At 48.4% G+C, this 14,212-nt stretch overlaps 1 protein-coding gene across 1 annotated transcript in view; it reads right to left on the bottom strand.

The window, feature by feature from the left end:
• The window catches only part of LSAMP (limbic system associated membrane protein), a 1,403,745-nt gene extending 1,390,047 nt beyond the window's left edge, over positions 1 to 13,698 (bottom strand). Inside the window, exon 1 of the mRNA XM_032776813.1 lies at positions 13,352 to 13,698. Within this exon, the coding sequence (XP_032632704.1) occupies positions 13,352 to 13,418 (67 nt within the window). The 5' untranslated portion in view covers positions 13,419 to 13,698. The remainder of the gene's footprint in view (positions 1 to 13,351) is intronic.
• Between the last annotated feature and the right edge of the window lie 514 nt (positions 13,699 to 14,212).

The following is a 14,212-nucleotide window of genomic DNA, read 5'->3' as shown; positions in this document are numbered from 1 at the left end:
TCAGTACTCTGGGGCCATGAGTCAAGAATAGGCCACAAGCCATTTCCTGGGGCTTATAAAATTTCCCACACTGTCTAAGCCTTTGTTTTTAAAAAAAATAAGTATCTAATCCTTGTGGTTGTGAAACAAAGCTTCTGGACATAAATAGCTGCATTATTTAGGTTTATTGAACAGCTGACACCGGGAACGTGCAGTTCATGAAATTTTCAGTGAAGATGTATGAATAAGACTTTCTGCTACATTTTTTAAATGTGAAATTATCAAAATTTTATGCAGTGTCAACTCTGGCCATATATGACGCAGTGAACCGAATGTGCTGTTCCATTTTGTAAGGTGACTCTCACTGATTTGCAATGCACAGGTGCTCAGCTTACATGTAAAAAGGGGCTCTCTCACTGTCAGTCCTGCAAAGGCTCCCTGGTTCTGCTAATCAAACTGGGCACTTACCTTTTCAGGGACCCTCACCAATTCTATAGATGCTGCAGGCTAATGTGCAGCCCTAGTTATATCTGTGCGATGCCACTGCCTTACCTTAGACCCTCAAGGGAAATTCACTCCATCAGCATGGCATGTGGAATTTCCTCCCTGGGAACACCTCTGGTATGAGAGCCAAAGTGGACAAAAGTTTCATGTGAACAGCAGCTGAACATGGATCAGTTGCTTCTAAGAGCTAGGCCTTTATGTCACACTGTGGTGTTAGTTTTAGCACCTCAGTCTTTCCACACTGGAACCCCTCAGGCCTCTTTGTTTAAAAGCCTTGCGATCCATTTACACTGCTGCTACTCAGTCTGCTGCACCTCTGCCCAGGGCTGTTCCACCTTTTACTGCGGCTGTTTACTGCTGGACTATTGGGGCTTCTCCTGGCCATCTGCTGTCTCCTCTTCATCTCAGCTTCTCGAACCACTAGTCATATTAGTAGTGCCCCTACTTGTTCAGCTGGGTCACCACCTGGCTGCAACTGGTCGACATGGAGCTTATACTACAAATTGTTCATTGGCTTTGGCAGCCTGGGTGCCGTTCTGTATCTGTGTGACACACAGATCCTTTGGAGTAGCTCACCAGTGGCTTCATCGAGCCTTTGTTCTCTCCCTTGGGTGGTCAGAAGTCATGTACAATGCTTCCATTGGGCTGCTTAGCTTTTGATTTCAGTTTTATGCTGTTTAGCACCTAAGCTGAATCCCACTCGTCACAGAGTACTTGGTTTATAACAATAAGGCCACTCCATGCAAGCCAAGGTCAAAAACCAAATAAAATAAAATGCATTCATCTTTCCTACTATGGGAAAAGGAACCAAAACAACCCTCCACCACACACAAATAACAAGCCATCAGAAGCAAAGAAAGACCTTATTCAGGCTAATGATATGGTTACTAACCAGTGCTGGCTCCCTTGAATTGTCTTGGGATATATTGCAGCTGGCAGTGTTTCCCAGCTTGGCTAGATGGACACATAGGTAGATGTGTTTCCTACCTCAAAAAGCTTACATTCCCAGATCATGAAAAGTGATATTTTTTTGCATTTCAATAGCCCTCCTCTAACTACACACAAATTTAAAGTCATGTCACAGGGATTGCCCCTCTCTGTATAGATTCTAATTGCTGGCAGGCACCATCAATCCTTTCCTCTCTTCTTTTTCCAGTCACTGAGAAAAGCAAAACAACTGTCATCCTTGACTCTGTTTCTCCTCCCACCCTCTTTTCTCATTGGAAAACCATGGTTCTGCCACAAAAACAGCACCCTCTGTGCCTGACCAAAGTGAGGGGGAATTTCTGATTCCTCCCCCGTGCAGACCAGGGGATTTTGTGGTTTCACCGCAACAAGGCAGAATTAGTGATGTTTCACCTCTGATCCAATCCAAGTGAAGGGCAAATCTTTCCACACACTTCCAGCAATGCAGGCTCACTTTGCAGCTATCTCGAGATCCTGTGCACACACATGGGATCCCAGTGGACTGCTGTATTAAGCCACAGCAACTCCAAAGGCATTCCCACAGTGCAGCTGTAACCCACTGTTCAGTGTGCGTTTTATGCTCCCTCCTCCCCACTGCTGCTCCATAGAGGATATGAGACTGTTACATCCCCTGCTACAGAGTCTGGTTCTTTACCTCAAACTGTAGAGATTCATGCTTTTAGATCTGGAGGTCTCTCACTAGTCAGCCAACACTAGGGTTGCCAACTTTCGAATGGCACAAAACTGAACACCCCTGCCCTGTCCCTACCGCACCCCTTCTGGGAGACCCCTTCCCCACTCCTTCTCCAAGGCCCAGGTTGGGACCGAAGGGTTGGGAGTCCAGGAGAGGGTCTGGGGTCTGGCTGGGGGTATGGTCTCTGTGGTGTGGCCAGGGATGAGGGGTTGGGGTGCAAGAGGGGGCTTGAGGTCTCGGTGGTGCTTACCACAGCTCCCAGGAAGTGGCCGCCAGGTCCCTGCAACCCCTAGGCACATGGGTAGCCAGGGAGGCTCCACACGCTGCCATCACGCCTGCAGGTTCCCAGCCAATGGGAGCTGTGGAGCTGGCACTCAGGGTGGGGGCAGAACATGGAGCCTCCTTGGCCACCCATGCATCTAGGGGCCTCAAGGACCTGGCAGCAGCTTCTGGGAGTCACGTAGAGCTAGGGCAGGAAGGGAGCCTGTATTATCTCCAGGGCCCCGCTGTGCCACCAACCAGACTTTTAACGGAGCCGCCAGGGTCCCTCTTCAACCAGGCATTCCAGTTAAAAACCGGACGCCTGGCAACCCTAGCCAACATAATAGTCATTACACAATGACTTCCCAGACTGCTGTCACTGGACCAGTTCAGCCAAAGCTCAACAACCAAAGTCACCTGTTTAATTTCAGTGGGTCACTCACAATCCAGTTACTTACCTGGGGGCAAGGGAGGCAAAAAACAACTAATTAAATCCCCCAGTTAGCTTGTCTCCTTCGAGCTTCGGCATATGGAGGCTCCATTTTTGACTCACTCACCAGGTCAGCTACCTCCAGATTAGAGAGGATCTGTTTTGATCTCAGCTCTTGTGACACACAGGAAGTGAATTCACACAAGTGAATTCAACCACATCACTGCTGGCCTCAGACTAACTATTCCTTTGTCCAATTACTTGCTTAGAAAAATGATGGGATAAAGGAGGGGAGAGGATATATGCATATCACACAGTCCAGGTGGGACATTAGTTAGAACTTCAGCTGGTCAGGGATCCTGGAGAACAGAGTGCTGACCACAAGGTTTCACCTCAAAGAGGTTTCACCTCCTAGACATCACCTCCACCCAACTACCTCGTAGTCTGAGGACCAATGGCCCCTCACAGTCATTTTCAACTTCCACTACATGAAAGAGGGGGATTGGAACCAAACCCATAGAACCTAGTATCCATGAAACTCTAGTGACTGTAGTAAGAGAGTATCCAGGGGTTCTCAGCCCCTCTCCAGTGTCTTCCTCACAGCAGAATATTATAATACAAGAAAGAGAAATGACTTAAAGGACAACAATGCACTTATTTTCCAGATTGGGGAAATTTGTTCTGGTTCAGTAAATGCATAGAAACTAGTGATTGTATAAGAATCTATTAAGGCATCTGGCCTATCTCCTGAGAGACCTCTGCAGGATTGTTCTGCGCAAATTATTCTCCAGGGCTTTGCCCAGTCTAGTTTTAAATATCCCAGATGATGGGGCTTCCTCCATTTCCCTCGGGGAAACTATTCCACAGTCAAATACATCTCTTAGTGCAAGATAATTTTTTCCTGCCCAGATTTCCTCTTTTCTTATTTTTGCACCATGACTGCTAGTTCTACTCCTCAGGCCACGCGAAACAATCCCTCTTCCTCCTTGGGCTTCATGCTCTCCCATACACAGAGATCATTAGCACATTTCCTCTTTAGTCACTTGGCCAAGCGAGCTATGTGTTTAGCTCTTTAGAGCTTTCCTCATAAGTCAGGCAGTCCCTCCAGCCCCTTAATCGTTTTTGTTGCTCTTCTCTGAATTCACTCTAATTTTGTTTACATCTCTCTGGAATTGAAGTGCCCAGAACTGAACATAGTAAACAACAACAGTTCATTATCTGGCTAGACACTAATTCCAGCTATCAGAGCCAGGTGCTGCACACACACACACTTCGTGTATTTAGGTGCCAATTGCCCGCATATTTCCCCAAAAGAGAAGTCAGAGCCTCCTCAGATTAAATAAGTCCCTAACTGTCTATCTGGACCAGAAATGAATCCGAACGAAACTCCTCTCTAGACATTTCAGAAAGTTCAAAGGAGGGTTTTTGTTCCATTTTCATACAGCCCTGCAGTCTCTGGTCTCTTCCAGAAGTGGAGACACTCCAGGCCCTAGGCATGTGAGAACCCCACAGCTCCATTCCTCTGGTCCCACTCCTCACTTAGAGTGGCAGGGCCTCCCTGCCCTTCCAGAGAGGCAGAGACAGCAGCATAGGCTCTCTTACTCTCCTCAGGAGCATCAGATGTGGACCCTTCTCCACTCCCCACCTCTCCAGGCAAGCAGGGATGGTAGCAGGGCTGTCTTCTCTAATATTTGCCTCAACAGCCAGATATATCTGCCTGACTGTAATAGACCTGGCCCACCCCATCTTCTTCGGCCACACAAAAAGCCATCATCTGGGGTGGTATTGGCAGAGGGGAATCTGAGAGTTAGCACTCGTCTGAGATGAATGGAACAGTTCACCACATCCAGAGCTGTTGTTGAAGGCTGTCTGCAGACTCAGTATAACCAATCTAGGGTTGTCTGCCTAAGTTCACATTTTCAACCCTGTCTTCATAACCATACAGGTTAGAAACGTATTGATATTTTTGAGTGAATGTTGAGATTTGGACATAATTATATGTCTCAGGAGCTGAAATAACTATACTGGCAAAAGTGCAGTTTTGGTGGTATGAGTCATGTCTGCACTAGGAGCACTTCAGAGGTGTAGTATACAGGTATAGCTATGCCAGCAAAGCACATTTAGGGTAGATTTGGCCTTAATTGCACACTAATGTGCACCCATTGAACTCTACAGGAATACTCTCCACACATACCCCCGACACATACTCCCAGCAACCATAGTTATTAACACACACCTACTGTATAAGCCTCCTTACCAGTGGTGACCACACACACAGGCATCATGCATATTTTGATACACACACACACACACTAACCCTCTCCTTCCATCTCTCTAATCCACTGCCTGTGGCATGCACCCTCCAAAACACAAAGACTCATTCAAATGCACCTAGCCATGACTTTATACCCAGACGTGTGCACAGACATGCACAACTCCTGGATCCATGCTCAGGAATGCATGCAACCACTTCATGCACTGATATATACTTACAAAACACAAATGCATGCGCACACACCCACATGCTCAAAGGCAGATGCACACTCAGTTGCACTGGAATATATCTATACATGCAAAAATCACGGCTGCTCCTTTGAATACATGAGACACGAGCGCATATGAATCCTCACCCTGCAAACACATTGACCAACATACATACACACACAAGTGTATGGCCACATGAGCATTTTTACATATGCACTGGGCAGAAGGCTAGTATTCAGTAAGGCTTTGAGTCTGCTCTGCCACTAACTTGTAGTGTGGCCTTGGATAAGTCACTTTAGGGCCAGATTGTGCCTAGCCATATGCAGGTGCATGAGCAGGAGGGTACGAGGGGGGATATTAATGGTTATAGTCTCAGTGGGTTGTAAGGATTAAGTGGTTCCAGCCTGCAACCTACTATATATAAGTGCTAATGGGCAGAGTGGGAAACCTGTAATTACTCACAGGCATTGCACACTTACACCCGGACATCTGTGCACTGATACACTATTGATTCCCTGCTGGAAACTCCATGACTGTTGCCAGTGCCTTCCATTTGTCTCCTTGTTCATTCCCCACTTCATCGCTCACATTCACTCTCTGTCACACGCCCTTCACAAGGCAATTCTTCATTTTTTTATAGAAATGACAAAAAAAACACCTAAAGATCGTTTTATTTAAGAGATATTCCCTCCAGCCCTGAAAGGAATGAGGAAAGAGACTTCCCCAAGGTCAGCCAGAGCCCAAGCCCTGCAGAGAGGAGTTGATTTCAAGGACAGACTGGCTTCAGACATAGGAGTTAATTTAGGGTGGCTCTAATTGAACAGGAAACTCACAAACTCCAATTTTTGAGCCCAAACCTCCATCTATGTCCCCCTTGAATTTAGCTAAACCCTTAACCTTAAACTTGCCTTCAGATCCAAACACCTTATCTGAACCACCAGCCTTAGTTCTGATCCCATTCCCCCAGTCTTAACATGAATGTCCCCATTTCCCCTCAAACCCGGACTCCTACCCTTGAAATCCAACCTAGAGAATCCAGTAACAGCAGCACTACAAGCCAGCCCCTAATCTTGCCCTGGGCTCACTAATGAGTGGGAAAGATGGGACAGGAAGATACATTTTCCAATGGAAACAGTAGGGCAGGAATCTTCCATAGAGCTTCAGGAAGCACTGGGAATGCTTCCCTAAGAAGGGGGTAGGTCCAGGCCCATCAGCCAGCTGCCTAATTATGCTGTAAAACCCATAGAGTTTAGGGCTAAAAGGAACAATCAGATCACCTAGTTTGACCTCCTGTATATTACAGGCCACCAACACCCACCCCCCTGCACACTAGACCCAACAACCAAACTTAGACCAAAGAATACAGGCCACAAGAATTGTGTACCACAGCCAGAGAATAGGAGGGACTGAAGTGCAACAAGTCAGAGGCCCCTGCAATGGCAGGGAAATGATTAAGTGAGATATACCCATCTACTCCTGGCAAGCGACCCACACCCACACACTGCAGAGGAAGATGGAAACCTGCAACATCCCTATCAATCTGACCTGGTGGAAAATTCCATCCTGACCCCACATATGGTGATCATTTAGATGCCAAGCATGTGAACAGCACACCAGCCAGCCAAACCCCTAAGAAAGAGAATGCTTGGTGCCACCTCAGAGCCCTGCCCCCCATCCCACTCAATGTCCCTTCTCCAGCCATGGCCATCCCTGATGCTTCAGAAGAAGGAGATCAAGGAAAGGAACATCAGCAAGCCCTAGTCAGGGCAAATTTTGCTATGGCTCAGGGAAGCAGAGGTGCACCCTTCACAGCACTTCCCCACTTCTTTTTGCATGAGTGGGATGGGGAACTTTCCCTGGCTGGCAGGAATCCCACTGGACAGGATACCCGGGGCAGCATCTCATCTTCCATATCTATGCTCCAGCCAAGGCAGGACTGAGCCCTGAATATCAAACATCAACCTCTAATTCCAACTCTTCCCTTGGGCCATAACCCTAATAATTCACCATCCTCTGAGCTACATTAAGGCAAATGGCATAGAACAAAATCAGGGCATTACCTCTCTTTCTTCACTCATTTGTATTTGCATCACTAATTCCCAGAGTTCCCCGGGCCCCACACTGGGAGGGTATATATCTGTGCCTCTCTCCCGGCATCCACCGCCCCACATTGGGAGGGCCTGTTTCTGTGCCTCTTCCCCCTGCCCAGAGTCCCCTCTGCTCCACTCTTTACATAAAAACAGCCATACTGGAATCAGACCAATAGTCCATGTAGGCCAGTATCCTGCCTTCCAACAATGTCTGGTGTCAGATGCTTCAGAGAGACTGAACAGAACAGGACAATTATTGAATGTTCCATCCCCTCTTGCCCAGTCTCAGCTTCTAGCTTAGGGACACGCTGAGTATGCGACTGCATCCCTGACCATCTTAGCAAATAGCCATTGATAGAGGTATCCTCCATGAACTTATCTACTTTTTTTTTATACTTTTGCCCTTCACAACTTCCCCTGACAATGAGTTCCATAGGTTAACTGCCACTGAGTGAAGAAGTACTTCCTTTTGTTTGTTTCAAACCTGCTGCCTATTAATTTCATGGGGTGACACCTGATTCTTGTGTTATGTGAAGGAGTAAATAACACTTCCTTATTCACCTTCAGTACACCATTAGACTTCTGTCCTATCCCCCCAAGTCATTTCTTTTCTAAGCTGAATAGTCCCCGTCCTTTTAGTTTTTCCTCATATGGAAGCTGTTCCATACCCCATATCAATGGGAAAGCTGCTTCTGTACCTGTCCTTCCGTAGTGTCCCCCTGTCCTACACTGGGAGGGGAAGTCTCTGTATCTTTCCCACCCTGCCCCACACTGGGAGGGTGAACTGTCTAGACTGCTCACCCCAAGTGCTATCCATTCTGCCCTCACCATTGTCTCTTCTCATTATCAGAGCTGGACAAGATGGTCTGTGCGGTGACTGATATATTTTTTCTCCTGGACAAAACGATAACAAGGAGTGTGCTTCATCTGTCAAAGCAATTCCCTGACTGAGTCTGAACAGCACATGAAATCACAGCACATTCTTCTTTGAGGAAAAGGGAACCTCTTAAAGAGGGAGAATTTGCCATTGGGTCACTGAACTCAATCTCCTGCCACTGGCAGCGTCTCCCAGAAAAGGGAGACGCAGGTACCTGGCCAGTTGTGCAACGCTGTCTGTGGATGGCCAGATAAATTCCACACAAATCCCCATGGGAATCACCTTATGCTTCCCTGAAGCACAAGTTTTCAGTGCCCTCTTCACCTTGCTCTTCAGCTAGTTGTACTCATGGTCATAAGATCATCCAGCCCATTCCAAAAGCTGGTCTCAGTAACCCCAGTGACTCTCTCCAGCAGGGAGTTCTGCAGGTTTTCTATAGGCCCAGTGAAGAAAACTTCCCTTTCATTGGCTCTTAATCACACTTTAGCACCCTTTGTTGTCATTTAACAGCATTAAGCAGGAGGGATGGACTATCGCAGAAGTATCCTGTTCCTGCCAAATGAGCACCCTTCTTGTTCACCCACCCACTCATCACTCCCCCAGCACAGCATGATTGCAGTGCTGCATATCATAGAAAGGACCGGGCTTCCATCCCAGTGGTTCTAGCTATCCCTATCATACACTTTGAAGTTCATATCAGAATGAGCCTACCTCTTGTCCAGTCACCTCTGTGCAGCATCTCACCTCCCCCAGTGAGGGTTAATCCCATCCCACTGGTGCCTGGACCGCAGAAGTCCCAGGGGGGCTGCAGGAGGCACTGCTGGCACAGGACAAGAAGGCTCAGGTTCTAAAGGGCTGCCTCTCCCATTGATCAATGATGAGAGGAGGCAGGGGAGAAGGAGGAGGTGCTGAAGGGAGCATTTCAAGATGCCCCTGTTGTTTGTGGGATAAACGGAAATGCAGCTGGTGGGTGGCTCCTTTAAGTTGTTTGCTCTCTTGCCTGAAACCCCAAGATACAGGAATGCCCCCAAGGTAGAAGGGCAGGGGAGAGCAATTGCTGCATGACCCTAAGCATGGGGACTGGCCACCCCAGCCCCTTTGCAAGGGACAGGGAATGAGGAGGTCCCTTGCCCTCGTAAAGGCATGCTAGTGCCAGAGACCACCTGGCTTTTTGTTCCCAGCACTAGTCTCAGAGCCTGCCTGATGATACTTGTCTCAGGACTAGGAGAGGGGCATTAGAGGCTGAGAGTTGGAGCAGGCCTCTGTTTGTCATAGTAAAGCCTTCAGATCACATGACTGAGAGCGGCGGTGTCTAACGGGTGGAGGGATTGGGTCATTACTGGGGTGGTAGCTATTGTCTGCATTGAGTTACAGTGGTCTGTGGGTGTTGGGGCAGGGCTAGAGCAAACTCACGGGGTTTGACAGAAAAATCCTTGTTTTCAGTACTCAGATAACCAGGTTTTTCTGCCTTCTCCCTCCATTTGGAGTCTGCAAGTAAATTCGGCTTCACCTTGGGCCTTGCACATCTTTATCACTTAAGGGAACGTAAGCCAGCTGAGAGAGTCGTTATCTCGTCAATACAGCCATGTGTGGGGAGTGTTCCCTGATTGCATTAGCCACCCTGAAAATAACTAGAAAGAAAAGTATATCCAAGGAAGTGGGGGAAGACTTTTCCTTTGCCTCAGTGATGCACAGATACTACATAAACTCATCACATTCACCAGCACACAGGCACCACAGACTAACACACATATGCCATGCCGTCAAACCCCACTCCCCTGCTCTCCCCCTCCCCCACATACCATGCTACACTGGCTCCACTGAGGATGGCTGTGAAGATAAAATGCTGGCGAATAAATCAATACACCAAAGGCTGTGCAGATTTGAGGGCACAGTGTGGTCCAAAATGCAGCCCCATGGATTTGAACTTGAGTGGGGCTCTGGGGAGCATGGGAGCTGTGTGGCTCCAGCTCAAACAGGGCAGTGGGGCTGAGGCAACACATGGCAAGGTTTGTAAGAGCCCACTTTTGGGGCTTGGGTTGGCACCAGGGGAATGTGGGGACACTGGCCCAGCCCAGACTAAGGGTGAGGGCAAGGAGAATGGGAGCCCTATCCTGCCACCACACAGAAGCAGAGTAGCACAGGAAACCTGAGCCACCCAGCTAAGCACGGGAGTGAGGAGAGTGAAACTCAGAGCAAGGCTGCAAGCCTTGACCCCTGACAAGGCGGAAAAGAGCAAAGCCCCCTCTCCATCCCCATGCTCTAGAGCCCAGCCAGGCAGAGGGGATATTCAACCTGTTTCATGTACCCTGGTAAAGGCACCAGAGGAGCCAGCCTGTGTGAGTCACTTGGCACTGTGCAGTCCTTAGCTCTCTTGCCAGCCTCAGCTGCGATCCTCTCTCCTCCACTGCCTGCCATTCAATCACAGCTTGGCTGTGCCCCACAGCATCAGCCCAGTTCCCTTTTGCTCTCAACTCAGTCGCCCGTGGGAGATTGGAAAAAGGGAAATGTCACCTCCGTATACACATATACCCCCAGACAGACCGAGAGGGGCATCCTGTTTTAGGGTGGCTCGGAAAACGTCAAGCCCAGTTGGCTAGCTGTCTGCGACGTGCAGTGCTTGGATGGTGTTTGGAAGCTAGGTGAGGAGGCATTCCCTATCCAAATCAATACTCCAGTACTCTAGAGTAACAGCCCCGCACAGGCACACTTGCCAGTGTTACTGACACATTCTGGGCTCGTTACCATTGAATACTGTGGAGTGCAGCATTTTTCCTTTTAACCCCTTCAGCACCTTTTGGTTTGCTCACCATAGCGCCCTGCCTCTCCTGGACAGCCCCCACACCCTGCCTTCTATGGGCTGTCACTCCCCGGGGACTAGAGATGTAAATTCCATGGCTCGCTTTCAGATCTGCAAAACCGGAACCAGGAGTGGCTCTGATCTGGGTTCCAGTTTATCCAAAAGTTGGGAGGAGGGAGGATTTGTAGCTGTGGTTCCAGTGTTAGCATTGTTCTCTCCCGCTTTCCAGAGGATACATGGTAGCTCAGTGTTCAAAGGGTTAATTGTCTCTGGTAGCATCAGGGAAACACAGTTTGGGGGTTTGTGCAGTTGTTATGTAACTAGTGCATGGGAACAGGTTAAACGATAGCAGCTCCCAAGCTTAGGATGGATTGTGGTGGAAGCCGCAGGACCAGAGTCACTGCAAAAGGTGAAAGCAGCTCCAAACTATGCCAGATTTGGGATCTCCAGGTCACTGTTCACAGCAGCTTGTGTACTGGAAGCACCGTATGGCTCAAGGACCAGTGGCTTTAGTTGGACAATATGAATCAGGCATAGGAGGAGGAGTCTGGAGTCTGTGTGAATTGGCAGTATCCGTTTTCTTTGATGGGTCCATGCCAATTCTCCCAGAGCAGAGGGACAGTCACGCCAAGCCACTGGATATCACTGCTTACAGTGGCTACGCATTTATTTGTGTGTGTGGGGGGGGGGGGCGGGTATGCATGTGTGTGTTGAAAAATTCTCCCTCCTCCCTCAGAAATGGGCACATGGGGAGAAGAAAGTGTCTGTTTCCCAATCCAAAGCTGAGGAAGTGTGTGTCTGAGAGAAAATCTGTGAGAAATGAAAGAGAGCATGTATGTGTGACATCGTGAGCAAGAGAGAGTGCGAGAGAACAGTCAGATAACGTGTGCAGCAGACAGAGGGGAGGAGTATGAGTATGGGAGCAAGGGCATGCAACAGTGGTGGGGAAAGGGTGAGCGAGTGAGCGTGAGAGATTATGTTAGTATGTCTGAGAAAAAATGTGCAGAAGGGAGAGAGTGGGTGTTAGGGTTTCTGTGGGTGCTTGATACAACTTGTGAGACAGAGGGACAGTATGTGCACAAGTGTGAGCTAGGGAGAAAAGAGGGACAGTGTGTACATAAGCAGGACAGGGTGTCAGAGAGTGTGACAGAGAAGGTGTGAGAGAGAAAGACCCAGCACAAGAGATCATTTGTGTGTCTCTGTATGTGAGTGATCAAGCACATGCGAGGCAGTGTATCATAGAGAGTAGGTCTGACATACAGATAATAAAGAGTGTGTGTGTGCGTACACGTGCACAAGAGGGGTGCCGCATGGTAGATAAAGTGTGTACACAAACCAACAGTGCTGGTGAGATGGATCAAGAGTGTGTATGTGTGCAAGTGAGAGGGCAATCGAAGCGAGCATATGCAGGTGTGTGACACTGTAGGAATTGCACGTGACAGGGAGATAGAAGTGTGTGTGGCACAGTGAACTGGAGTGAGTTTATGCACACTGTATGTTATATTTATGGGCATGTGTATGTGCGATTATTGGCATGCATGAGTGAGTGTGTTGCTTGCGTATGAGATGCAAGTCCGTGTGTGGGGGGGAGAGTGTGTATGTGCGTGTGTGCTAGTTTGTACACACTGTACAGTATGCATTCACCCTTAATCCTTGTTTACAGAAAACCCCTCTAAACCAACCAAAAATATCTATTGTCCTTTCAAACTACATCCTACTTACACTTAGCTCTATAAGCATGAAACCCAGCTGACAATTCCCCTCTTGGCAAGAGCCAATAACCAGAGCATTTCCTTCTCCCATCTCTGCCTCCCTGGCTCCCCCACTTTTTTTTTGCTGGGGGTGGGGAGGAAGCAGTGTTTGTGTGGACACGCCAAAGAGCCACAAAGACTCCTTCTAAAAACTTAACCGAGATTTCCACAGAAAGGCGCATCGGCACTAGTAATCCAAAGTGCCAAGCAACACAGGCTGCGTATGGAAGTAGAGCAGGGACACCCAGCTCCATCCAGCCCCTTCCCTTGCCGATTCCCCCTCTCCCAGCAGTCCCCTGCAAAGAACACAAACCCAGCCGCAAGTCAGGCACAGGAGGTGTCCTCTAACCAGAAGATTCACCAACAATAATCTCTCCTTGGCCCTTATTTCCTGAAGGAGGTGGAGGATGAATTCAAATAGATACATCTCCATCTTCCAACTCATCCTCAGTTCATCAGCCCCAAATCAGACAAGAGGGTTGGGGGAGGCATTAAGAAATGAACTTATCACCTACCTTGCAAGGAGAAGAGGGACAGGAAGAATCCCAGCACCCAGATGCTGTGCAGCCAGTAGGTCCTCATGCTTCTGTCTGTCTGTCACTCTGTCTCTCTTCCTCGCTCTCCTGCTCTCTCGCTCGCTTTTTTTTAAAAAATAAGATGGAATTCTTGTCTCCTTTCTGTCTCCCTGGGCTGTGTTCTAACAGCTCAGAAAATCCAGTGCAGAGAAAGCTGACCCACAACAGCCAGATTCCCAAATAACCTCACACTCTCTCCTTCAAGTGATGGAGAAAGGCAAGGGGGGGCAGGTTAGATGCCTGTCGTAGCCTGCGCCGGCTGTAAACACAGAGAATCTCTCTGTCTCTCTCTCCTGCAGCTCCAACTAAATGCGACTGTACTTAAACAAGCAATGCCTTATAGGACAGCCCTCAGAGCAGAAAAAATCCCACCTCTGCCACCTAGTGTTGCCAGCTAGACCATTTTATACATATTATAGAAATACAGACATATCATCGAGCGTACGTCTCAGATGATGGGTGCATGAACTATGCAGGGCTCACTGCTGCTCTGGGCTCTTACCCCAGCAGTGTGGGGAAAGTTACTGAGTGAAGGGGTAATAATTTCCCCATCGATACAACAAAGAGAGCAGTAGGGCTGACTGGATTTCTCATATCACACAGTAAAGTTCTGCATCACGAACTCCAGCACACCGGGCCAGCTCTGCTCATAACACTACAGTGGAGGCCAGTGGGAGACTCAGGAATGCTGACTGTAGATACAGAGATGCTGATGCCCCCAGGAAATGTTTGAAACACTGGGCCAATTCATCTTTGCTGGAACTCCATTGCCTGTAGCACAATATCACCAAGGACCAGCTG

The sequence above is a fragment of the Chelonoidis abingdonii genome, chromosome 1 (genome assembly GCF_003597395.2).
Source record: "Chelonoidis abingdonii isolate Lonesome George chromosome 1, CheloAbing_2.0, whole genome shotgun sequence".
NCBI classification, from domain to species: domain Eukaryota; kingdom Metazoa; phylum Chordata; order Testudines; family Testudinidae; genus Chelonoidis; species Chelonoidis abingdonii.
Note: the sequence above shows the minus strand (reverse complement) of the source record. Positions and strands in the feature narration are given on the sequence as shown.